This window comes from Callorhinus ursinus, unplaced genomic scaffold (genome assembly GCF_003265705.2).
Source record: "Callorhinus ursinus isolate GAN/ISIS: 27379988/994484 unplaced genomic scaffold, GSC_fseal_2.0 scaffold27, whole genome shotgun sequence".
Classification (NCBI taxonomy): domain Eukaryota; kingdom Metazoa; phylum Chordata; class Mammalia; order Carnivora; family Otariidae; genus Callorhinus; species Callorhinus ursinus.
This window is the reverse complement of record NW_027397089.1, coordinates 23756627-23784064: the sequence shown is the minus strand read 5'-3', so window position 1 is coordinate 23784064 and position 27438 is coordinate 23756627. Positions and strand designations below refer to the sequence as shown.

The following is a 27438-nucleotide window of genomic DNA, read 5'->3' as shown; positions in this document are numbered from 1 at the left end:
GCTGCTCCCCTTGCTTGTGTGCTCTCTCTCTGACAGATACATAAAATCTTTATTTGAAAAAAAAAAAAAGGTACTCCTCATGTACCAGGTACTGTTGTAAGTTATTCACATATGTGGACCCACTTAATCTTAGCGACTGTCCCATCAAGTAAGTACTATTCTTATTCTCACTTTATAAATAAGAAAACAAGCACAGAAAGGTCAGCTGATTTGAACAAGGTCACAGAGCTACTAAGTTTTAAACGACTCTGCCTCCAGACTTTAAGCTCCTTCTCACGCCACTGTACTGCCTCACCAAAGAGGAAGCAGTTATTCATGACAAAAAGAGCATTTCTTAAACTCTCTTTACGTATCAGATCTAGTTCCCTTGGGATTTTACAATTCTAAAATATCCCCCAGAGGAAGCAAGCTGTGGACCCTTGTTCTGCTAGTTAATATAACAGTAAATCCTTTCATTATACCTGGGATCAGCTTTTTTTTTTTAAGATTATTTATTTATTTATTTGAGAGAGAGAATTCAAGAGAGTAAATGAGAGGGAGGAGGGGCAGAGGGAGAAGCAGACTCCCCGCTGAGCAGAGAGCCTGATGTGGGACTCGATCCCGGGACTCCGGGATCATGACTTGAACTGAAGGCAGTCACTTAACCAACTGAGCCACCCAGGCGCCTGATGGTGACTTATTTTTTGATCTCCTATTTTTAAACATCTGCTCCTTTATCATGAAAGATCCATTCTTCACTTTAATGTATAAATAAAGTTAGTTTTCTGAGACAGAACCATTTCTGTCTGCTTGGACAGCCCGGCTTCATTGCCTAATTATTAAAGAGGAAATGAACGCTGTTGGAGCCAAGGTCAAAGCTAGAGTCAAAGGAACTGACAAACTTGAATCATTTTCTGAATAACTACCTTCTTGTCCCAGAACTCAGAGCAAGTGAACACACATGTGTGTACCTGTGTGCACAACTGGATGATAAATTTTGATCTGCCCACAAAGTAAAAAAGTACATAATTTTTACACAATATAATGAGAAGGATGCTGTTCATGTTTCTAGTGTTGATGACAGCCACTTAGCTTCACTTGAGACCCTATATTGGCTGAGAACTGGCATCCTTTGAAACCCGCAAGGCAGTGTTTTCCAAATTTAAATCATCAGAGACAAATTACAAATTTTCATATAAGAATACACTGGGGGCGCCTGGGGGGCTCAGTCGGTTAAGGGTGGGCTCAGGTCATGATCTCAGGGTCCTGGGATCGAGCCCCACATGGGGCTCCCTGCTCAGCGAGGAGTCTGCTTCTCCCTTTCTTTCTGCCCCTCTCCCCGGCTCATTCTCTGTCTCTCTCAAACAACAACAAAAACAACAACAAAAAACAATACACTGGATCATCTGGAATAACTGTTTTATAATAGAATTATCAATGTCAAGAGAAGTCTAAAGGAGAGCACTGGGTACTGTACTGAAGAAAGATTAACAGTAACTTGAATAAATTAAAATTATGGGACAAATGAGCCATCCTGGGACACAGGGTGGACTTTGGAGCTTCCATATAAGTTATTGCCATATTTATTTTGTAGTATATACTTATGACAGTATATACTCATCTTGGTGTGAACCAATATGAAAACATTTCATTAAAAATAGTATCGTAACAGGCGCCTGGGTGGCTCAGATGGTTGAGCGTCTGCCTTCGGCTCAGGTCATGATCCCAGGGTCCTGGGATCGAGTTCTGCATCAGGCTCCCTGCTCCTTGGGAGCCTGCCTCTCCTTCTGCCTCTCTCTCTCTCTCTCTGTCTCTCGTGAATAAATAAATAAAATCTTTAAAAAAAAATAGTATCGTAACTTTCTTAGTTAGGAGAAAAAAAAAGTGAGAGAGTTTATACTCCAAGTAGATGATCACCACAAGTTCCTTCTAATTTTATCATTGTATCGTTGACTGATTTTTGTGTTTTTAAGACTCTAGTTCAACTTCATCAATCTTTATGAAGGCCTTTGCCAAACTTCTGTAGCTCAGTGGTTTCAATATTCTTTATCCCTCCTGGCTTAATTTTGGGTTTGGATCTCATCTCTGATAAAGGGTACATGAAGTCTATGGGATTTAAATCAGAAGGAAAAAGAAACCAAATTTCATGGACCATGACAGCTTTAAAACCCTAGGGGCAGATTTTATTTGATTAACACTCAGAGGTGGTTATTTGTGCTGTGCAGATTTCATGGTCCAAAGATTAGAACAGGTTGTTATGCATCAACCTAGCCAGGCTTTGTGCCTATCTCTCCAGTGGTGTGTGACTTCAGACAAGCTCTCTCCTGAGCTGGCCTCTCCACAGCTAACCTGACAATCACACCTTCCCCTTGCCTCTCAGCCTCGACATGGGACCCCTCCTGAGCTGTTACTAGCCCTAGGACACTTCGTGGTCTCTTTTTGGCTCCCTTAAGTTCTGTTCTGTTCTCCCCTTGTAAATAGTTAAAGTGTGCCATCTGTTGCTGCCAGGATTCTGACCATTTTTATGAAATCAACAGGAAATACCTTCTTTTTTTTTTTTCATTCTTGCCTTTCCCAGGTTTGTAGGCACTGGCAATATTTGGTGATTGTCCTATGAACCAGCATGTGGATGCATGTATTAGTTTGTTGTTGCGGCTTACAGAGCCAGGAATAAAGGAGACACCAGCCCTTAACTTGGATACCGGCCTCTTGTATACCCAACTATGCAGTGCAAGCAACCAGATCCTGTCTTTGGGTCACATGGTCTTCCCACTGCATCAAGCATTACAGATGGCCAAGGACTCACAGGAAGGCCGGCAGTTCCTCAAGTATCTACTCTTCTTCATTTTTATTGGAGCTGGATGCTGGTTTGTGAGCTAGAAGTTTTGGCAAGCGTGTATCTGAATAGAGAAAGGTTGTTGTAGATGAGAATCTAAAGGGTTTATTAACTCTATCACCATAGTAGCTTTCAAAGGAAGGGGCAGTCTTCCAGCTTGGACTGGAGGTAGGGGAGACATATCGAGAAGCTAACCAGTCAACTTCTCTAGCTTGGATTTTCTTCTAGTACTTGATGCCTTCACTTTATGCTGCAACTTATCAAACATCAGAAAAGCTGGTGGAGGGAGTGTAGCTCTTCCTGGGCTTGTGATGGTGCAGAGCGGTTTGAGCAAGTTCCTAGGATAAAGCCATAGCTGCTGAAGAATGGTATACTCTTGGTGGAAGAGTAAATTCTTCTATGGGATTTCTTTGAAGGTAAGGTTGGTAAGTCAATCACATTCTCTGAGAGATAAAAGGCAGAGACATTCTCCCGGGTTCTGACTAGTCGTTAAGTAGAGGGCTTGCACAGTGTTTGGTGGAATAATGATCTAAAATGAGAGCTGCATGAGAGATTATACAATCAGGTAAGCAGTAGAGGTAGAATAATCTAGAGTCTTAAAATAATAAGGAAAATTACCCTGTGTCTTCTTGAACACCCAAATCCCCGAAGAGGGAAATGTTTGTACAGTTCTTAGCTGTATCCCAAATCACATTTCCATGGAGAGTCACATGCTTCCTAAGAACATCCTTATACCACAAGGTAATAAAAACTTTTCAGCCTTCAGTAAAATTTTATATATTACTTCAAGTCATTTTTTTCCTACAAAGAAACAACATATATCCCCTATATGATAAATAAAGAATAATAAAACCATGATGAAATATAGATTCCAGGCTGCCAACTTCTTTACACCAGCCTTAAAGTTGATGCACAAATTAAAAGGTATTGCAGGGGCACCTGGGTGGGTCATTTGACTAAGCGGCTGCCTTCAGTCAGGTTATGATCTCGGGGTCCTGGGATTGAGTCCCACATTGGGCTCTCTGCTCAGCGGGGAGTCTGCTGCTTCTTGTCTCTCTTTCTCTCAAATAAATGAGTAAAATCTTCAAAAAAAAATAAAAAGTATTTCATTGCATATCATAGAAACTTGATCATCTAAGGAAATAAAACCAGGTAGGGATGGAAAAATGTTCCATTCTCTGTTTTTTGGCTAGTCTAATAATTACATTGACATAAGATAGATTAACAGGAAGAAAACAAATTTAATTTTATATGTACAGGAACCCCATAAAAATATGAGACTCAGAGAAGGAAGGAAGGAAACTTTTAGACAAACACAAATTTTTGAAGACTTGGCAAGACAATGGGGTTTGAGCTTCAGACGGTTAAATGGTGAAGTAACAAGACTTGTTTATACAGCCTTCTCAGTCCCAACTTCCCTGTCTCTGGTGAGAAGGATGCCTCCACCTTCTTGGTACAGGGAAGGTAACTTTCACATGGGAGATTTATCTCATGCTTCCAGGAGGACAAAGGAAGATCAGAGTGTCCTTCTTGCACCAGCTGTTTCTCAAGAGCCTTTGATTCACAACAGTCAATATGCCCAGGTGGCGTATTTGGGGGTGGCATATTCTGTTCTCCTTCAACCAGAAAATGTTCAACTTGAGAATGACAAGAGTCTGCCATCTATGTTTGATAAAACAAGAGACACTGTCAGGGGTTGAAGGGACTACCCAGTGCAGTATATGACCTGGGTTGGGGGTGAGGTCATTCTTGGGTTCACCAACTACATGCACTCATGGCCTTGGGAAAGAGGCATGTGTAAGATACAATCATGAGTGTGGGTCAAGGAGATTGCTAGGAACTATTTTAAGACCTGTAGGCCTGAAGCAGTCCTATGTTGGGGCATGCTTTATATTCTTTTATGAGATGATCAAGTGCAGCCATAACGGGAGACAGAGACACTCAGGAAAAATTTACTCTATTCACAGGTTCTAGAGACAGGAGGCACAGCATGTGATACAGGGCCCCATGAAAGAACATCAGAGTGGTCAGGAAGCAGAAGACTTGTGGGAGCTGAAGGTCTAGGGGAGAGCCTCCATTGGAGTTTCCAGGGAGAGAGGCAAGGCAAGGTAGGGTAAACAGTTTAGGACTATCTAGTTTGAATCATTTTGTTGGGCTCTAACCTATAGAGATGGTCCCTCCTTGCCTGGTATCTGGTCCTGGGGTGAATAAGGAAGAGGAATTTTACCTCCAGGAGCATATGGTCAGCTAGGGGAGGTATGGCTGTGGATTTTTTAGTTTGCACGTCAAGGACATGCTGGGTCCTTGCTATCTCTAAGAATTGGCTAGCCTCTGGAGGGGCAGGCTCTTCCCGCCAGAAGGTTGTCGTGTTGTGTTTTGTTTTTTAGTTTGTTGTTTGTTACTTTGTTTTTAAGTAATCTCTAGGCCCAACATGTGGCTGGGACTCAGGACCTTGAGATCTAGAGTCACATGCTCTACTGACAGGGCCAGCCACATCACCCTTTTTAAGGTGTCAAGATATAATACCCCGAAAAAGTTTAAAAATATGTACAACAGGGCACCTGGGTGACTCAGTGGGTGAAGTGTCTGCCTTTGGCTCCGGTCATGATCCCAGGGTCTTGGGATCGAGTCCCACATCAGGCTCCTTGCTCTGTGAGGGTCCTGCTTCTCCCTCTCCCTCTGCCCCTGCTCATTTGCACACGCTCTCTCAAATAAATAAATAAAATCTTTTAAAAAAATAAATAAATTTATATGTGAGTTAAATAACTATTGGCCAATTGGCATGTTACGTTTTGTTGGTATTTAATGAAACATTTATTTACTTTGCTTTTCAGGAATTTGGCAATGGGTAGCTGGGTATTTCAGAGGTGTTCACTTTTAGGTCTCAGATAGTTTTTAAGACCTCTGAAAAGTTTATAAGGCCTAGGGTAGCTCAGGCCATAACCTAGTTTACCAAATCTCCTGATGTCCTTTTATCTACCTTCACATTTTTCAGGAGGGATTGGTTGTGGTAATCTCAACTTGTGATGGATATCATATCAGCTCTCCTCTCAGTAAGACCTGACAAATTCACCCTTGACTAATGCACTTGCAATCCTTGGCTTGCTGTGATACCAAGCATCAACTGATCTGATTCACTACAGAAAAGATAAAACTGTCTGCTCTCCATCCAAACAGCAGGTATTTATTATTTGTGCTTCCCAGGCAAGAGAAGTTGTAGCCTGGTTGAAGGCAATCTCAGTAGAATTAAGAATCTGCTGATGAGCTTGACCTGTACCCCAGTTTAAGATGTAATCAGTCAGGCACCTGGTGGCTCAGTTAAGTGTCCAACTCGTGATTTTGGGCCAGGTCATGATCTTAGGGTCTTGAGATCAAGCCCCATGTCAGGCTATGCACTGAGCATGAAGTCTGCTTAAGATTCTTTCTCCCCCGGGTGCCTGGGTGGCTCAGTTGGTTAAGTGTCTGCCTTTGGCTCAGGTCATGATCCCAGGGTCCTGGGATTGAGCCCCACATCGGGCTCCCTGCTCAGCGGGGAGTCTGCTTCTCCCTCTCCCTCTGCCCCTCCTCCCTGCTCGAATAAAATCTTAAAAAAAAAAAAGATTCTCTCCCCACCTTCCCTCTGCCCCTCCCCTCCCTGCATGCTCTCTCTCACTTAAAAAAAAAAAAAGATGCAGCCAGTCAGAACAACATGTGTATCAAGGGTCTATCATGTTTCAGATAATCTTCTAAGACAATGATGGACAAAAGAATACAAATCCTATAATTCTCCCTCATACAGTCAAACTTTACGAAAGAGCAATTTCTGATTAGTGCTCTTGATCCCCAGTTCCTTCCTGCTCATTGTTTCTTCAACGGAACACATCCACCATTCCACTGAAGCCCTTGTTCACCTCCACATCATTAAATCCAGTCAGTACTTATCATCTTATCTGCCTCTAACCACTCCTTTCTGAAAACTCCCTACTCCATTTCCTCCATGGATGCTTCTGCTTTGGTTTCCCTTTTTTCCTCTGGCTGTCTCCTCTGAGACTTATTCTTAGATTCTTCTTTCCCTTTCTGCACCTTACATGTCTGTGCTCCCCAGTTCTCTGTCATTTGTTTGCATTTTATATACTTTCTTCTTGTGGACCTCCTACACATGCATGGATCCATTTAAGAAAGTTTAAGCCTGATAGCTACCAAATCTATTTTTTCTTATATGAACCATTTTCCCACTTTAACATGTCTCAACATAAACCCACTGTCCTCAGGAAACAACAGATGTTGGCGAGGATGTGGGAAAGGGGAACCCTCTTACACTGTGGGTGGGAATGCAAACTGGTACAGGTACACTAGAAAACAGTATGGAGGTTCCTCAAAAAGCTAAAAATAGAGCTACCCTATGACCCAGCAATTGCACTACTAGGTATTTAACCAAAGGATACAAACATAGTGATCCAAAGGGGCACCTACACCCCAATGTTTATAGCAGCAGTGTCCACAATAGCCAAACTGTGGAAAGAGCCCAGATACCCATCGACAGATTTTGAATGGATAAAGAAGATGTGATACACACACACACACACACACACACACACACACACACACACACACACTGGCATATTACTCAGCCATCAAAAAGAATGAAATCTTGCCATTTGCAAGGATGTGGATGGAACTAGAGGGTATTATGCTAAGTGAAATTAAGTTAGAGAAAGACAAATACATGATTTCGCTCATATGTGGAATTTAAGAAATAAAATAGATGAACATAGGGGAAGGGAAGGAAAAATAAGATGAAAATAGAGAGGGAGGCAAACCATAAGAGACCCTGAACTACAGGAAACAAACTGAGGGTTCCTGGAGGGGAGGTGGGGGGCGGGTGATGAGGTAACTGGGTGATGAGCCTTAAGGAGGGCACTTGATGTAATGAGCATAAGGTTTTACATGCAACTGATGAATCTCTTAAATTCTACCTCTGAAACTAATACTACACTATTATGTTAACTAACTTGAATTTAAATAAAAAAATTAAAAAAAAAACCCATAAACCCGTTGTCTTTATCACCCTATTTTTTTCCTGCTTTATTTTCTCTCTACGCAGGCGCCCCACCATCAAGTCATTTTCAAAGTGAAAACCTAGCAGTTACCCTCAACCACAACCTCTTCCACAACTAATTAGCTAAGGCAGATGCTACTCCCTAACATTGACCAGCTCCCTCCCTCATCCATGACTCCAGTCCTGCCTTAAAGTCTTCATCTCTTTTATCCAGGCCTAACTGCAATAGTATTTTAAGAAACCTTCCAGGGTGGGCGCCTGGGTGGCTCAGTTGGTTGGGCGACTGCCTTCGGCTCAGGTCATGATCCTGGAGTCCCGGCATCGAGTCCCGCATCGGGCTCCCTGCTCAGCAGGGAGTCTGCTTCTCCCTCTGACCCTCCCCCCCTCATGTGCTCTCTCTCTCTCTCTCTCTCTTTCAAATAAATAAATAAATCTTAAAAAAAAACTGTTACAAAAACAAAAGATCTAGAGATTACACACTAAATGAAAAAAAAAAAGAAAGAAACCTTCCAGGGTGCCTGGGTGGCTCAGTCGGTTAAGCATCTGTGTAGAGCATCTGCCTTTGGCTCAGGTCATGGTCCCAGGGTCCTGGGATCGAGTCCCACACCGGGCTCCCTGCTCAGCAAGGAGTCTGCTTCTCCCTCTCCCTTGGCCTGTCTCCCCCACCTGTGCTCTCTCTCTCTCTCTGACATAAGTAAAATCTTAAAAAAAAAAGACAAGGGTTTTCATGATCAGGCTCCTGCTTATAGAGGAGATCAGCTTTATCTCGACCACCCCCTTCTCCTACTACCTGAGTCACACAAATTTCTACCTTCTGCACTACTTTAAACCTTTCAGTCTTTATTTTTTTTTTTAAAGGTTTTATTTATTTGTCAGAGAGAGAGAGAGAGCACACAAGCAGGGACAATGGCAGGCAGAGCAAGGAGCCTGACGTGGGGCTCGATTCCAGGACCCTGGGATCATGACCTGAGCTGAAGGCAGACACTTGGGAACTGACGGGGAGCCGCCCAGGCGTCCCTAAACCTCTCAATCTTTAGACATGCTATTCTATCTGCCAAGTATATTCTTACCACTTTTCACTCCTAACTTATTTTAATGTAAGCAAGAGAACTGGGAGGATGCATAAGCAGAGCTCTGGAATGCTAGTAATGTTCTATTTCTTGATCTTGGTGTTTGTCATACATTCTTGAAAATTCTCAAAGTGTCATTTGTGATTCATGCACTTTTCTCTATGTGCATAGTATTTTAATTAAACAATTATTTAAAACTTAAAAATATTAAGTTCCTGGATATTCTGCTCTGGGAAGCCTTCTTTGGAACTTCAAGCTAATTAAAACAACTTCCTCCACATGTATGTCTGCATACTTGTGTCAAATTGTGTGTAATTGTGGATTGTTAGCCTCTCTCTTTTCTAGGAGCTTTTTAGGGGAAAGACTATTTCTCATTTATCTTGTAGCATAAGTACTCACCAGTGTTTCCCAAAATAGTAGGTGCTCAAAAGATATATGATACAGAAACAGAAGTCTCCTCTCCCTCTGCTTTGAAGGAGACATGGCCAGCCTGACCAGTCATAGTCACTAGAAGACGGAATTTGATTCCCGAGTTTTGAGATAGAGCTCTGTTCCTACCAAAATCAACAATTTTTACTAGAAACTGAAGAGTTAAACGAAGATTGAGTAGAGGAGAATCAAGATGGAAATATCAGGAATAGACACAGATTGAAAGCCTAGAACAACAGAGATTAGAATTGAGGTGATTCAGTGACACGGTTTGGTGGACAGACAGGACAGACAATAAGCCAAGGGTGTCCTGGTGATGGTGAGAAACACAAGCTGGCATTGGGCTTTGCGTTTTGAATTGCAGGGCGGTTAGGTTCCTGCATGAGTCACACTGGCTTAGGGGATCAGGGGTGGAGAGACAGGCGATTAGGCAAGGACCGGCCCCACTGGGTGAGACCTAGGGACTCAGGCAGTGTATTTCTCTCAAATACAGCTATCTTCAAGGAGCAATACTCCAGTCAATGCAGAAACCTGTGATTTGCTTTTAATTCACTCTCCCTTTGCAACGGTCATATCTAATCACTCATCTCTTCAAAGTCTGTAAAGTGGTTCATGCCTCTCATTTCTAATTCCCACTGATACCACCTTAGTAGGAACATGTTTTGAACAGCCCAAAAGATAGTTGAGGCAATTAAATTGCCCCTCTTTGGGCAATTTGAAAAAATTGCCAATTAGCCATAATATTTACGAATAAAAAAGTAGAGAAGATGGGAGCATCTGTGAGGGATTATATGCAAGTTCAAGTATTATGGAACAGCAACTTGGAGTAAGCAGAGGAAGTAAGCTAAGAAGGGAGGTGAACAGGGGCACCTGGCTAGCTCAGTCACTGCAGTGTGTGACTCTTGATCTTGGGGTTGTGAGTTCAAGCCCCACCTTGGGTGTAGAGCTCACTTAAAAGTAAAGCCTTAAAAAAAATAAATAAGGGAGGTGAACAGAGGGAACCCTTAGGGAGAAAAAAGGAGACTCTCTTAATAGAGACAGAGGCCATGTGGTCCCTGAAAAAGAGACAGAAAAAGTAATCAGGGGGCGCCTGGGTGGCTCAGTCGTTAGGCATCTGCCTTCGACTCGGGTCATGATCCCAGGGTCCTGGGATCGAGCTCCGCATTGGGCTCCCTGCTCCGCGGGAAGCCTGCTTTTCCCTCTCCCACTCCCCCTGCTTGTGTTCCCTCTCTCACTGTGTCTCTCTCTGTCAGATAAATAAATAAAATTAAAAAAAAAAAGAAAGAAAGAAAGAAAGAAAAAGTAATCAGTCACAAGAACCGTTGCTAGTAAAACCATCTCACTTTTCGAGTTAGTCTATCTGTGGCTATGAAAGAAGTCTCCTTTTTATGTGTAAATTGAGCCGGTCTCTGCAACTGAATGAGCTACATTAATTCAAATAAACTTCAGAGTCACAGGTACCTAAATTTAAATTTATTTTGGTAGCTGACCGTGGGGCTATACTGTAGTGACCAAGTGAGGTAACATGTCAAGCAAATAGCCCCACGACAGGCCTAAGGTCTGCACTCAAAGATGGTTACTGTGGGAGCACCTGAGTGGCTCAGTGGGTTAAACCTTCAGCTCAGGTCATGATCTCAGGGTCCTGGGATCTCAGGGTCCTAGGATTGAGCCCTGCATAGGGCTCCACGCTAAATGGGGAGTCCTCTGCCTCCCCCCCCCGCTTGTGAGTGCACTCTTTCTGTCTCTTTCTCAAATAAATACATTTTAAAAAATCTTTTCTAAAAAACTTAAAAATGGTGACTCTGATACGTGTCTTTTTTTGTTCTTTACATAGACATACTGTGACGTGTTTTTGAGTCAATTCGCCTAGGCCCCAGTTATTCAATCCAAACACTAACCCAGGTGTTACTCTGGGACAGTCCATTGATAAGACTTAAGTCCATAATCAGTTCACTGTGAGATTCTTAGATAATCTGGGTGGGCCTGATTCAATTAGTTTAAAGGATGTAAGAACAGAACCGAGCCTTCCACAGAGACATTTCACCTGAGCACGAAAGCATCCGGTCCTTCCCTCAAGTCCCAGCCTGTTTCCCTGGCAGCCAGCACAGACTCCAGACTTGTTCTGCAGACGCCTACAATCATGTAAGCCAACCCCTGACTAGATATCTCCATTTCTCTTTCTCTTGGCGAATTCCGCCTAATAGACTCTTTCATACAGATTACTCAGTCCTTAAAAAGTGTTTCATAAATCATTGGTAGGAGGAGGAAGAAAGCTTTTAGACATTCAGAGGAAGACCCATCCCTCTGCTGGAGTGAAAGTGAAAGTCCCCTCTCTCCTGCCTTCTTCCTCTCATCCAGTTTTTCTCTCTGGATATAACCGCAGCTAACGGTTTGGATTTTATCACTTCAGCATTTTTTGCTGAGTGTATATCTATATGAATATGTATATGGATATATAAAAGTTTTATGTATATTTATACACATACCTATGAAAGCATAAATGAGATCAAGCTATACAAAGTTTTAAAACAATTCTTCTTAGTAATATGTTTTGGATATTTTTCTATGTCTTTTCTTTCTTTTTTACTGGCTGCTTAGAGTTTATATTCTACTTGGGGCAAGACGCATGGTTAATAGGGTGTCAGGAAGGCTTGTGTGTGGCTTGGATAGTAAGGAGTGGGGTTCTCTCAACTCCCTTTTTGGTGTTTTGCTGTTTTGATATAAAAGAACCCGACTGTGTCTGAGCGCTGCAGCCTGCCTAGTCTACTGGGAGAGAGAGGAGGGGTTCTCATGAGTCTAGCACCTCCTGAAGCCTAGTGGTTGGTGGTGGCCAGGATTGGGACTCGGTGTTGGCTTTGCCAGGCTGGTCACCAGGCTACTTCTTCATGGCTTCCGGAGCCAAGTCGCTGGTGATCGAGCCGCTCGAGTCCTAGGAGAGGCTCAGCGTTCTGGGGACTCCAACACTATAGCCATGAACCGGAGAGTGGACTTGCGGAAAAAGAAGCTTGCCCCACTAGGGACCCTGGTCAGCATTGGGCAGACGGGGATGCTGAGAGATAAATTCTCCAGGATGCCCTGCAACTTCCGTAGCAGCTGTTACTGCAAGTACAACCCCCGCTGCTCGGGTAATAGTCGTGGGTAGCCACGAGCGACCCCTGGAGGGGATGGATGACATGCCGTCGCTTGTGCGCTGGTGGAAATCTCGGGCGACCCGTCGCGGCCTCCGGGCAGGATCGGGGTGGCGGGGACCGGGTCGGGCGCTGGGACACAGAGCCCACTTGCAGAGGAGACCGCCAAAGGCAGCACCACGACCGAGGCTCAGGCGGGTCCTCTGTGTTTTCTATATGCATTTATGTAGCTTTACAGTATTTTTCAAAGAATTTACTTATTTAGAATGCAAGTGCGGGGAGGAGGAGGGACAATCTCAAGCAGACTCCAGGTAGAGCAGGAGCTGCTAGGAGCTCAATCTCACCACCCTGAGATCATGACCTGACTTGAAACCAAGAGTCGGACACCCAAGAGACTGAGCCACCCAGGGCGCCCCATAGTATCCTTTTTTGTCTTTCTGAGCTCATTGCAGAGTCCGCTGGAGATTCTCTCCCTCTCCTCCTGCTCCAGCCCAGCTTGCGCTCTTTTTCTAAAATAAAAAAAAATCATAAAAAATAATAATTCTCCCTCTCCCTCTGTCCCTCCCCCCCCCAATAAATAAAATCTTAAAAAAAAATTGTGGCCAAGACTATGGAAAGAATTCAGTCAAATTAGTGGAGAGATTAGATAAATCCAATCAAGTAGTGAAGGAAGTTAGCTGCATCCTGGTGTAGGGGGGTCAAATTCCATCTACCCAAATTGGGTAACTACCATTTAGAGGCTGAGAGTACTTGGGGAATGTGTTGACAAATCAACCCTGTAAAAGAGTCCATTCCTACTCTTAACAGAATAAACCTGGAGTTTTGTAGTTCTCAGATTCCATGGCTGGTCTGGAATCTCAAACCCTACAACGGATATACAACTGTATTATTACCCTGAATTTCCAGCCCATCTTAGATATTAAATACTTTGCAATCCTATGGAAGTCTGGACTTGAATCCATAGATAATAAAGTAGATGAAACTGATTATATTAATACCTTTTGTTTTAATTAAGGATAATATGTGTGCAGATGTGATTTAAAGAATCTTCACATATTAAATCTTAGCATTTTAAGCTGAAAGGTTTAAGATAATTTGGTCAGGCCTGTAACAAATATTGAGATGTTTGGAATATTTAACAAAACTTATTTGGACATTTCATAGGGTTTTTTTGGTTGTTGTTGTTAGACTTGCTTATAAATCTGGCTGCCCTGTCAAGCATTTATGGTGGTTAAAAAGCAGCCACATGAATATACATAACTTAAAATGGTAAAAGTAGTGTAATCAAATTTGTGAATAGGACGGTTTTTAAGTTTAATTGCTATTTTAGGTTACTCTAATATTAAAGAGCAAGTCATACTGGATTTGGTAAAAAAAAAAAAAGAGCAAGTGAAAGTGGTTGCTCTTATTTAATACAAAATTAGACTTATAAATCATAAAATAATTTTGAAGTTTGAAACAAAGGCTTAAAAGTGAGGTGCTTAAATTTGTATCTTTAATAAATATGTTCAATTGAACATTTTAAATTCTGAAATACTATAATTAGCAGTTTGTATAACAAAAAGTACCCCAACTCACATTTTAAAACATATGTAGTATTTTCTTCATGCACATGGATTGTCTTTCTGGCCACAATGTAAGCTTTTTGAACACAGGGATATAGATACATGTATGTTGGTCACACTGCTATGCACCTAGTAGTTGATCAGTAAATATTAAGAAGAATGAATGATTAAATAGCGGATTCAGCATTTATTTCTCATGAATTTTCTTTTTTTTTTTTTTTTACAAGATTTTATTTATTTATTTGAGGGAGAATGAGAGATAGCACGAGAGGGAAGAGCTCAGAGGGAGAAGCAGACTCCCTGCTGAACAGGGAGCCCGATGTGGGACTCGATCCCGGGACTCCAGGATCATGACCTGAGCTGAAGGCAGTCGATTAACCAACTGAGCCACCCAGGCGCCCTCTCATGAATTTTCTTAAAACCAACCATATCATCACCACCACAGAATACTTCTTGTGGGGCATCCTGATTGAGAGGGGGCCAACTGCAAAAGAATTCACCCAGGGCAGAACAAAAAGAGATAGTTTATTGAATACATTGCAAGGGAGACTGACTGCCACAAAATGGTGGTGAGGTACCACAGTTATAGGGTGGAGTGAGAAGGTATGGAATGTATGGAATTTTCCCTTTTTTGGTAACTGCCTGGTTGTAAGTAGCCCATTGGTTAGTTAGGACCTATGGAGATTTCCAAGGTGAGTCACTTAACAAGCCTGTGTGTCAGCAGGTTGGTCACTGTGGGCCCTTTTGCCTAGCTCTTGTTTCCATTGCTCAAGCCTGTTCACTCAAAGTGGCCTCTACGCTTCTCAATAAAATGTTGTAAGAATTAGTGAATATCATAACTATTACAATAGACTAAGAGATGTTGGTAGCTCCAACTAAGATGTGTCAATGGCCTCCATCCAAAGACAATAAATAACACCCCTCCTGTAGTTGAACAAGTGGGATTTATTACTCTTGCAGTGAGGGAGAACCAACATTATGGGCAGCCATGAGCCACGAAGTGTCTCAGGAGGGTGTTTCTCTTACTGAGACGCTTCCTAACTATGAATTTAATTACAGAATTTGGGCTTTGGTTTGGTGATTTGGGGGAGGGGCTAAGAAAATGGGAATTTGTGTTAGATTAGATATTGTGAGGGAATTAAGTCAGTTCTATAATTGGGTGTGTCCCATCTTTCTGGAGGGCTGACTAGAACACAGATAAAGCTGTAATTGGTAAGGAAGTAGCAGTCATTCCTTCCAGCCAAGAGAGATGGTGTTTGGTATTTTGTGGGGTGGCTCAGACAAATTATGAAACGGTTTTGCTTTCTCTCATATCAGTCTGAGTAATCTTGTCTGAGGTTGTTATTCTGTGAGATTGTTTATGTCCAACAGGAAAATAATAATGGCCTGGCTAGAAGTGTCAGGCCTGCTTTCAACTATCAGACTATTTTTTCGTTTTCGGTTTTTACCCCCTTTCTTAGGTACTAGTAGAGGAGGGAGAGAAAAGTGAATGCAAGAAGTATTTAGCATACAAAGTGATAGGACCCGATATGGGGGCAGAGGGTGATGTCATGGGTGATTTCTAGGTTGGTCCTGCAAACAGAAAGGGTAGCAGTGCTAATCACTAAGATAGCTGTGTTTGTGTTATCTTCTAATTTAATACTTCCCAAAAATATGTGAGAAGTTCATATTATCATACCCATGTAGGGATCGGAAATTAAAGCTGTAGAGAGGTTAAATGTATCTTGCCCACTGTCGCATAGAAACAGAATTCAAATTTAGGGTCGCCTGACTCAAGTCATATTGACTTGTCTTAAAAGAGATAAAATTCACATAACAAAATTTGCATTTATAAATTCATTTATCAATTCACACACATGTAAAATATAGCCACTCTAAAATACACGTTAGTGGGTTTTAGTACATTCAGAATGTTTTGCAACCATCACCACTCAATTGTAGACCATTTTCATCCCCCCCAGAAGAAACTCCATATGCATTAAGTAACTCCCATGCTGTTCTCCCTCTTGCCCCTGGCAACCACTAATCTTTTTGTCTGTCTCTGGGGGGTTACCTGTTCTGGACACTTCATATGAGCAGAATCATAAAATACATGGCATTTTGTGTCTGGCTTTCTTTCCGTTGGCACAATGTTTTCAAGATTCATCCATGTTGTATCATGTTCCTACTCCATTCCTTTTTATGACTGAATAAAATATTGTTGTATGGATATAGCACGTTTATTTATCCACCCAACACTTGATGGGACATTTGGTGTTTCCTTTTTTTTTTTTTTTTTTAGCTATTACGAATACTCCTGCTATAAATATTCACGGAAGAGTTTTTGTTGAAGTATGCTTTTAATCTCTTGGATATATACCTAGAAGTGGGATTGCTGGGTGATAAATAATTCTGTGTTCAGCTTTTGAGGAACCACCGAACTGTTATCCATAGCGGCTGCACAATTTTACATTTCCATCAGTTAACATATGGAAGGTTTGTTTCTCCATCCTTAGCAACGACTGTGATTGTTTTTGATGTTGTTGATAGCCATGCTAATAGGATGAGTGGTATCTCCCTGTGGCTTTGATTTCCCTAAAGACTGAGGATGTTGAGTACCTTTCATATGCTTATTAGCCATGTGTATATCTTTGGAGGAATGTCTATTCAAGTCTTCTGGCCATTTTAAAAAATTAGGTTACTGGTTTGTTTTTTTTTTTATGAGTTGTAAGTGTTCTTGGTGTATTCTGTCTACTAAACTCTTGCCAGGTATATTATTTGTAAATATTTTCTCCCATTTTGCAAGTTGTCTTTTTACTTCCTTGCCTTTCTTTTGATGCACAAAAGCTTTTAATTTTAAAGAAGTCCAATTTCTCTCTTTTTTCCTTCTGTTGCTTGTGCTTTTGCTGTCATGTTTAAGGGACTTGGTCATATCCAAGGTCGTGAAGATTTCCACCTATGTTTCCTTCTAAGGGTCTTATAGTTTTAGTTCTTGCATGTGGTGTGTGGTAAGAGATACAAATTCATTCTTTTGCATATAGATATCCAGTTGTCCCAGCACAGTTTCTTGCAAAGGATTATTCTTTCTCCTATTGATTGGTCCTGGCACCCATTTGTAGTTGTAAAACAACGCAATTGTGCATTCAACTTGTCTTGCAGATCTATTTATCTGTATTGCAAGGTTGCTAGGTAATAATTGCACAGTGATAAGGTTATTTTTGAATATTTTTCTTAGTCAAGGAGAGTTGTTACAAAGAGGCACTTTCTGCCATGTTGGCTCCCTACATTTTGCTGGAGAAAACACTATTTCTTTCTAATGAATGCTCTGTGATCCTTCCTTTCCAAATGTTACTCTCTTTTTGTCACACTCTCCTACATGGTGAACATTTCTTTGAGAGGAGCATTGCATACATAGAAAAAGTCAGAAATGTTGGCATGGTTGACATTGTTCTAACTTGAACAGATTTTTCTTTTCTCAACATTGAAGCAAGTCCTTTCCAAGTGTTACCTAATTAAATGTGAAATTTATGGTTGTGGTTTCTGACCTATGGACCTCTTTAAAAGGATCTATGTTTCCAGATGTGTTAACTGAGGCATCAGCTAACTTTTAGAGTGTCTTCTTCACAGTCCTCATTTATTTTAAGATCCTTTATTATAAAATAGCCTGAAGGTGATCATGCATATTTCATACCAAGAAAAAAATTGTCTTATGTACAAACATAAAAACATACCTCAGACAATGAAAACATACAGCACATGCTTAGATATTAATGCCTTGAGAAGATGTTTTGGGGTTACAATCACCCAGATCTTTTCATTAGGTGGTTCTGTATAGACCATGGACTGGTACAAGTTTGTTCACTTGAAAGTGAACCCCAAAGGAAAAGAGTAGAAAAATCTATCACTGATATCACTGAAAACTCCATATGAATCAAATAATAAAGGATACATATTATATAAACATTTCATTTGATCTTCTCACCATGCTTTTACAGATTTACCTTTTGTTTCCTCCCTCAGTCATAGAACAGGACACTTTAGGTACTCCCAGGCCCTGCAATTCTGTCATTTCCCAGTAGGGGGCGATGTTGCATTAAAAGCTGCACCGGTTGCAGCATTTCCCTGGTGGGCCTGTGTTCCTTCTGTACTTTCAAGACGGTTTTTTTTTACAAAGTCCTGTAATGAATATCTTCTCTCTACACTCTTAAGAAAATGAGAGTTGAAGAAAAACAATTCTTGAAAGATTGTCCTTTGACCCACTGTCTTCAGAGGTGGTTAATTGTAAGTGACATTCTTGGAGGTTGATATCAAAGTCCCAAAGTACGAAATGCATCTCGTAAGTCATCAACCTCATACAGGGGCTGTAAAGAAAGAAATAAGCTGAATGGATGCATTTGTAACATTGTGGAAGAAAGTAACTTGGGAGGGTTAGGATGAGGAGAGGAAGGAATTCTACCAGAAGGAAAACAGAATCCTGAGGAGAGTCTAACAGAGAGTTGTGGGTGATGAAAGAGGGGAAGGGAAGGGCATCTCAGCAGAGGGCTCTGAATTGTGAAACAGAAGAGCAAACTCAAATGTAGGAGAAATAACCAAAAAAAAAGACAAAGTACGGCTTTCATCAGAGAAAAAATGAGAGTGATACCTACACACACAGGCACAGACAATGTAAAAAATACGCGAAAGGAAAATTTAAGTAGCTCCAGGAAAAGATGACTGGAGACAGAAAGAAAATGAGAAGCAAAGAAGCCCCTTACCAAAAGAATGCGTCGAAGCTGTCTGGATAGTCGAACGGAATTTTCGTGCAATCCCTCCCAGGCTTTGAAAGTTTTTTCACGATTTTCCACAAAAGTATTCCAGCAATAAAAATAATCTTTAAAAAAGGAGGGGCATGGGGTAGAAGACAGCTCAGATCCCAAATAGAGAGGAAAGGAAGGAAACCCTGCCCCCCCCCCCTTTTAAATCTCATTCCTACAAAGCCTAGTTGTCCAAGCCTTAATTCTCTTCCTCCTGTTGTAGTCAATTTTTGGCTGAATTCCGCCCCCCCCTCCCGAATTTTCTCCTCTGAACTGCAATCCCGAACGAGGTCCCCTTCGCACCTTTGAAGGTCATGATAGCGATCTGGACGCCCGCGCGGTGCAGCCGCCGCAGCCCCTCCGGCTCAGCCTTGCGGTCCTCGCAGAAGTAGAGGCGCGCAGTGAAGATCCTCAGACTGAGGTTGGGGTACCCTCTCAGAAAGTCGGCCACGTGCCGGGCACAGTCGTAGCAGGGGCTCCAGGAGGTGAACCAGGTGACGCGATAGCACCGGCCAGGGTCCAGGTCCCAGTCGGAGATGTAGCGGAGGAAGAGCAACTCCACGTGGCAGCCCGACTGCGGACAGAGCAGAGGACTTAGGTGACGGTTTAGTGACCTTTACTGCGGTGCCGGCAGCTTTCTAGTCACTAATTCATCTGCCTCCCACAGTAATCTTTTTTAGCGTGTCTGCAGTTTGGGCCTTAGATTACAACAGAACAAAAAAGCAGGAGGATGCGATGAGTCTGGCTGAAGTAGCATCACAGTGTCCCAGAGTTCTGAGTTGTGTTTACGAAGTTACTTTTAGCGCGTTTGTGGAGAAAGAAAATGGCCTGTTGCTGTAACATTGTGGAACTACACCAGACCACTAGGGGGAGGTAGGAAACGTGTGGTTGAGAACCGGAAGGGGTAAAAGAGATTAGGCTAAGGCCAACAGAGGGGTGTTGTAGGAGAGGTAATAGGACTGCTATGGGTTCAGAACAATTAATGTGATTGCTCATCGTATGATCCCTGTGATTGTAATAATTGCACAATAATGAGATACAGCAAATCTGCATAAGTATTGCCAAAAAGTCATTAGTCCCAGAATCTGAAAGATCTAGGTTCCATTTCCTGGCATCAACACTCAGGTGACTGGGACAACTCATCCAACTCTTGGATCTTCTAAGTCCTCATCAATAAAATGGCCTGGTATCGACCGTGGGGATTAAATGAGAAGGAAATAAAGGGTTGGTAACAGCAAACCCTTCTCTACTTAGAATGTGTCACACCACCAAACAGGAAAGAGATTAGAATGTAAAACAATTGAAGTGAGATAATTTACACAATACAAATGGAGGCAAAGGAAATTGACTCATAAAATAAACACTTAACAATGAGCCAATGTCCTTCCACCTATGGATTCTTCCCTGGGATCCCACCAGTATCAGATCTCACTGCCTGTTTTGAGACGGGAAATACTCATTATGCAAACCCATCTGGATATGGTGAAGTCACTTGTAAATACAATTCTCTGATCTAAATGCTGAGAGATTGATTTAATTAATCGACCAATTGAGGCTTCCCTGAGTATTCTGGGTCTCACTATGCTGAATGTACTCATTGGCCTATGATCTATGTGAGCAGGAGGGACTAGAAATCACTACGGAAACAGAATTGAGTCATTAATTTTTCCTACTTTTTTCTTAATTTTCCCAAAAATTCTAAAGAAAATTTGTTTTTCACATTTAAATTTAGCTTGAATGAGCTGACAATATTCTTCCAAATCAAAAGACTCTAATATTTGATTTCCTCAATCTCAAAGGCAATTCAGGTGCTGGGGAAAGGGAAGGAAAGTTTGGAGGCAGTTACTCTTGGCATTGAAGCAAGGTGTCACAGTAATGTGCCCAGCATGATCGGGGAGGACATGAAATGGCATGCTTTGGGGCATACCTGTTGTGGTTTCATGGATATAAAAAAGAAAGAGATTTGAGAAATCTGGTGGAGACCTAAACGTGAAACAGGCTGAAAGTAGTACTATCTGCATATGGTTCTGAAAGTGCCCGAAGTCTAGCTTGGAAGCAACTAATTGATACCTTGTTTCGAAGGTGACCGAAGTCCAGTGAAAAGGAGGTGGCGCTATCCCGCCGCTTCACCACGTAGCACAAGTAGGTCTCATGGCGACCCTTAGCCCAGCGGACATTCTTGAAATGGTAAAGAAACTTCCTCTGCTTCATCAGGAGGCTGTGGGTGAGGAGAGGGAGGAACATTCAGGACCAGTGCTCATTCTCCTGGCTTTCCTTCAGCTTTTAAAAAATATCTATGGGCGCGTGGGTGGCTCAGATGGTTAGGCGTCTGCCTTCAGCTCAGGTCATGATCCCAGGGTCCTGGGATCGAGTCCCGCATCGGGCTCCCTGCTCAGTGGGGATCCTGCTTCTCCCTCTGCTTCTCTCTCTCTCTCTCTCTGTCTCTCATGAATAAATAAATAAAATCTTTAAAAAAAAAAAATATCTGTAATGACTTGAGCCAAACCAGAGAAGATCCTCTTCCTTACTTCACTGGATGCCTGAGACTTACTGAACTTGGAATCCATTATAAAACCCTCTTCATGCTTGTATTTAAGACCAATTGAGGGGCCCCTGGGTGGCTCAGTCAGTTAAGCGTCTGCCTTCGGCATGATCCCAGCGTCCTGGGATCGAGTCCCACATTGGGTCTTTGTTCAGTGGGGGTCTGCTTCTCCCTCTGCCTGCAGCTCCCCCTGCTTGTGCTCTCTCTCTCTCTCTCTCTAACAAATAAAATCTAAAAAAAAAAAAAAAAAAAATGGAGAGGTAGCCAGAACTCCCAAATGGTATGAGCTCGCAGGACAGTCTCCTCCCATAGCTGTCTGTTAGATGCTGACAACTGGGACTTACAAACCTGTTCCTCGGTTCCGTAATTTTTTCAGAGTTCCCCTCTAAACTCTACCTAAATGTCCAATATGTACTTCAAACCCAACCTGACCAAAACAGGAATTCCTAAAATGTCCTCCGTACTGACAATCCTGTCTCTCCTTACTTTTCCATCTCAAGTAACCAGGCGAAAAGCTTTGGCTCATCTTTGATTCTTCTTCATATTTAATGATCTAAATTTATTGATTCAAATCTCTTTTTTTGTTTTTTTTTTTTAGTATTTTTATTTTTTAAACTTCCAAATATTTCTTGAGGGTTTGTACCTGCACTATTCCTTTTGTTCTCTGCTTACTCTAAGCCCTCACCTTCTTTTGGTTTATCTCTTGTCCTGGCCTCTAAGCTGGTCTGTCTGCCCCCAGTCCCTCCAAAAGAACATTCTCCATGCTGTGCCAGAGTAATTTCACAAAAGCCCAGGCGTGACCATGTCATTTCTGTGTTGAAAAATCCCCGGTTGAGGGGCGCCTGGGTGGCTCAGTTGGTTGGGCGACTGCCTTCGGCTCAGGTCATGATCCTGGAGTCCCGGGATCGAGTCCCGCATCGGGCTCCCTGCTCAGCGAGGAGTCTGCTTCTCCCTCTGACCCTCTTCCCTCTCGTGCTCTCTGTCTCTCATTCTCTCTCTCTCAAATAAATAAATAAAATCTTTAAAAAGAAAAAAAAAAAAAAGAAAAATCCCCGGTTGAATCTCTTGTGCCCACAGGATAAATCCCAAACTCTAAGGTGGTATTTAGGCCAGTTTTTACATTTGATCATCAAATCTGCATTTCTAGCTTCCTTTCCTGCTACTTTTTCCCTTTCCTTCCCCATCTTCAAGTGCCTATGCAGCTGATCCCCTGGTGCTAGTGTCTGATCCTGTGGCTTTTTCTTTCCAGTCACCTTGCTGATGCACTTCCTCTTGGTGAATGCTTTCCTGCCTTTTTCCACTGGACAAAACTTACATATCCCTCAAAGCCAGTTCACAGTTCAACTTTTCTTTCTCACCACCGCTATCCCAACATTTTTAGGCAAAAAATTGAACACTTAACAGCAACAAAAACCCCTCCTGTAGTTTCCCTTCATTCTCCAGTTTATCTCTGTCAAAGCCCCCCATCCTCTGTTACCAGGTGATCACTGACATCTCTGTCTCCCCAGTTGGATTTTTTGTGTTTTGAGGCAGAAAGCATCACTTTATGAGAAAAGATTTCTTTTTAATACCAGAGTAATATTTGTTAACTTGTATAATACAAAAAGTTGAAAGTTTGACATGTAAAAATATTAAAGAATTAAAATTTAGGGATGCCTGGGCGGCTCAATGCGTTAAACATCTGACTTTTTTTTTTCAGATTTATTTATTTTGAGAGAGTGAGAATGAGAGAGAGAGAGCACATGAGAGGGGGGGGGTCAGAGGGAGAAGCAGGCTCCCCAAGGAGCAGGGAGCCCGATGCGGGACTCGATCCCAGGACTCCAGGATCATGACCTGAGCCGAAGGCAGTCACTTAACCGACTGAGCCACCCAGGCGCCCAACATCTGACTCTTGATTTCAGCTCAGGTCATGCATGATCTCAGGGTTGTGAGACTGAGCTTGCATTGGGCTCCCCACTCAGTGTGGGAAGTCTGCTTAAGATTCCCTCCCTCTGCCCCCCAATTTTGTCACTCTTTGAATACTAACCAAAATTTAAATTTAAAAAATTTTAAATTTAGGATACAGTGTCAAATGATAATTCGACATAGTATCTAATAACAATTACTGTTAAAAATTTTTTTCTAGTCTTCTTATAGGCATGTTTACATGATTTTGATTATACTGATTTCATATGCGTTTTGCATGCTGCTCCTTTTTTAGCTTGGCAATATAATCTATTACTCTGTGTTGCTCACATGCAGGGACTTGTTGCTCTAGTTTCCTTATGCCTAGCAGTGTTTTGCATGTCATAAGCACTAAATTGAATTGAATTTGTGGAAATACTCTTGGCTAACCGAAGTTTCTTTGCAGTTATGGACATAAAACAAGCTATACATGTGGTTGATACCAAAGCACTAACGATGTCTCTCTGGTTTTTGTCCCTAGACTTTTCCAGAAATGTATTCATCAAGTTGTGGAGATCATGCCACCTAATGGCAATGGGCAGAAGTGCAGTAAACTTGTAAAAGTAAAGACCTAGGCAAAGATTTGAATACGGTTTGCCGACAAGAGAATTGAAACTTTCTTCACCTTTATTTATTTTTTTTTAAAGCATTGAGGTATAATTTACATACCTCACCCATTTAAACGTGCGATTTTATGAGTCCTGGCAAATGTAAACACCCAAAACTGCAACCACAATCAGGATACAGAACATTCCCAGGGCACCCTTTCCCAAAATTTGCTCATTCACCTTTTCAGTCAGTTCTTCCCCAGTCCTCTACGCAACGACTAATCTTCCTTCTGTAACTCTACATTACTATCCACTTCCTAGAATTCCGTATAAGCCCTACATTATCTCTTACTTTGTGTCCAACTTCTTTTCACTTAGCATAATGAATTTGAAATTCATCTGCGCTGCATGTATCAGTAGTTTGGTCCTTTTTTTTTTTAAAGATTTTTGTTTTTTACTTATTCATTCGAGACACAGATATAGAGAGAAAGAGAGCATGAGCAGGGGGAGAAGCAGAGGGAGGGGGAGAAGCAGACTCCCTCTGAGCAGGGAGCCCAATGCGGGGCTCGATCCCAGTACCCTGGGATCATGACCTGAGTCGAAGGCAAGACGCTTAATGACTGAGCCACCCAGGCGCCCCTAGTTTGATCCTTTCTACTGCAAAGTAATATTCCACTGCATGGCCATAGCACATTTATCCATCCACCTGTAGATGGACATTTGGATTGTTTCTACTTAGGGGCTGTTGTGAAGACAGCCTCTACAAACATGTACCAGTCTTTGGGAGGACATGTGTTGAGAATTAATTTTAATGCAATACATGTGATAGACCGTGAAGTTAAAAGTTAAATACCCAAGCATCAACCTTATGAGTTAGGTAAGCACGGACGAGTTTTTTATAGCTATCTCAATTTAAATGTCGTGCTTCACACACATGAAGCTTGTTGAAATACACTTTAGGCAGAGAACTAGATTTATCACTAGTGTACACAATATACCAAACAGTATAAAAATTGTTGAATCATATTATTTTAGAATTAAAAATTGGCAGGAATCTGACATGAAGGCTAACAAAAATCTAATAATTGTTGGCTTTACTTTAAAATGACAATTTTATTGCTTGCTTTGGCAGCACATATACTATAATTGGAACAATACAGAGATTAATATGGCCCCTGCACAAGGCTGACACACAAATTCATGAAGTGTTCCATATTTTTTGACCAAGATTGTAAGTTTTGATGGTGAAAACATGACATTTTCATAAAGCAAAAAATAGAATAATTTTATAGTAATTATAGCACTTACCACCATTATTATTACTGCTGTGACATAATTTGCATATAATCATTAGCATATATAAATTGAATACATAATAAGTGCTTAATCGATACTGAAGTAAAAGGGGGAAAAAATCTCTTGGCTCAGTTTTAAACAGATTAAGCATCATTCCTTACTGATAAATTTCTCCAAACAGTTAACCTGCCCTCCTTGGCTGTCCGGCTGAGAAAGGGGTGGAGGGGGGTACTGTGTCATGCACAGGCGTTATGGTGGGGATCTGCTGCTGGGAGAAAGCAAAGGTGTTCTGGGAGTATAGGAAAGGACATGGCTTAGGTAAGAGAATTCAGATGGACTTTTGCCTTCTGCTCACATGAAAATACGTAGTTCCTGTTTCTGTCAGCAGTGACCAGGCACAGTGAAGTGAATTGCTTGATGGTGACCTTTTGATTAACTTTCTTGGTCCATCACTTTCAACTGTAGCTAGGAGCCTGTTTCAAGTACCCTCTTAGTTTCTCTTTTGGGTACGAAGGACTTTGTAGGGGCACTTTTTCAAGCTCACAAGTCAACAGCTGCCCTAGACAGCTGTGCTCCCTGAGGCAGAACATCGCTGCATTCCCAGCAATGCAAACCAGAGACAGATGGGTTAAAAATAATCATGACCGAGTCCTCTCCTGTCTTGTGCCATCACTAATGCCCTCTGCAGCTGTTCTTTTCCCTAATGATAATTATATATTTCCCTTTTTCTCCTGTTCAGTTTCATCTTTTCTCCTTGTTGCCTTTGAATTTTGACTACTAATTATTGCTTTGCATTTTATTATATAGATATTTTCATTGAACCCTTAACCTCTAACTTAGACCTCAGATGAATTTTCAAAATCTCATTGCAAGCTGAGCAGACAGTTGACATTTTTGCCCTCAAGAAAATTTTCTGAAGAACACTGAGTCTTCCATTAAAAATCTTAATTCTGGGGACACCTGGCTCGCTCAGTCAGTGGAGCGTACGACTCTTGATCTCAGGTTTGTGAGTTCAAGCCCCACGTTGGGTGTACAGATTACTTAATAACAATCTTTAAAATGATTTAAAAAAAAATCTTAATTCTGTAGTCTAAATTCTTTATAAAAGTTAAATTGAGATAAAGTATATGGATTAGGTATTCTGATTTGTAGTAATCATAAAAGTAGGAATAAAGTTGTGATAATAACTTGTCATAAACTGCATGTGAAAACATTGTGTAAATCTTACAAAATACATTTTAAGAAATAAGTTAGCAGTGTCTGAAGAAATTGAAAGACTAGGTAGATAGTAAAAATGCCATTAACTGCTTGTAATTGGAACTATAACATTAAATAACTTGACTGAATTTTTCTTCCTGTAATAGGTATATACCAGCATAGTGACTTTCAAGCAGTTTTTAATATTGGCATTAAAAAAAATATTTTCCTTACTATGTAGCTAAATTATTCAGTAAAGCCTCCCCAGGAAAGTTTACAAAGTCCTTTTGCAGTTGAATATTTACAAAATTAGTGTTAAACAGTTTCAACAGCTGTCTTTAGTATACTAGATTCTTGCTATATTACCTTTTCATGATTTGAATCTGTAAACATTTGCTGTTAATATTACCATAAACTAGTCCTAACTGCAGTACATGGCCATACATGGCCCATAAAAGTTCTTTTGGGTGTGGAAGAGAGACAGAACAGAGAGAATTAGGCAGAGAGCATGTAAGGTCTGAACAGATGAGACAGATCCAGAAAAATAAATGTGCATATTGATCAGGCAGTGAGTCAAATAGTAAGAGGAGAGAAAGGGATAGCTCCTGATCTGAAAACTCAGATTTGCTCTGAGAGAAAAGCCAGGGCAAGCACACACGAGGAGACTGGTTTACCTGTCCATAGTGGATTCCAGAGTGTCTTTCTTAGTCTTGGGCATGGGAGGCTTGCCTCAATTCCTGCTGCTTCACTGACTCTGTCTGGCAAGGCATTGGCCCCACACATTCAAATTTGAGCTTACCCTCCTAGGCTCCTCCCCCCAGGCATCATCACCATCAGGTACCCCAACAGCCTTCCTCCTGTTTGGGTCCAAAAAAGATGGGCGGGGCTGTCATAGGCAGAGTCACATGGGTAAATGATTGAGGGCCACTCTGCTTAATGTATAGGTTCCTTTAGGGCTACATCTCTAAAAATCCAGTCTATGTTCCACAGGCAACAAAGATCAGGAGAGAGTAGCCGTAGCCACTTTGGAAATTGTATTCCTGATGACAAATGATATCTTTAATTTTTTTAAAAAGATTTTATTTATTTGCCAG

General features: G+C 41.6%; 1 protein-coding gene and 1 pseudogene across 1 annotated transcript; one reads left to right on the top strand and one right to left on the bottom strand.

Moving 5' to 3' along the window:
* Positions 1–15923: 15923 nt before the first annotated feature.
* AICDA (activation induced cytidine deaminase) lies at positions 15924–27098 on the bottom strand. Its single transcript, XM_025879923.2, has 5 exons — positions 27019–27098; positions 20888–21035; positions 19121–19391; positions 18779–18894; positions 15924–18385 (listed from the first exon to the last, which is right to left on the bottom strand). The coding sequence occupies exons 1-5, from the start codon at positions 27060–27062 to the stop codon at positions 18332–18334; spliced, it is 633 nt and encodes a 210-aa protein (XP_025735708.1). The 5' UTR covers positions 27063–27098; the 3' UTR covers positions 15924–18331.
* LOC112830238 (U6 spliceosomal RNA) lies at positions 24972–25071 on the top strand (annotated as a pseudogene).
* Positions 27099–27438: the final 340 nt, after the last annotated feature.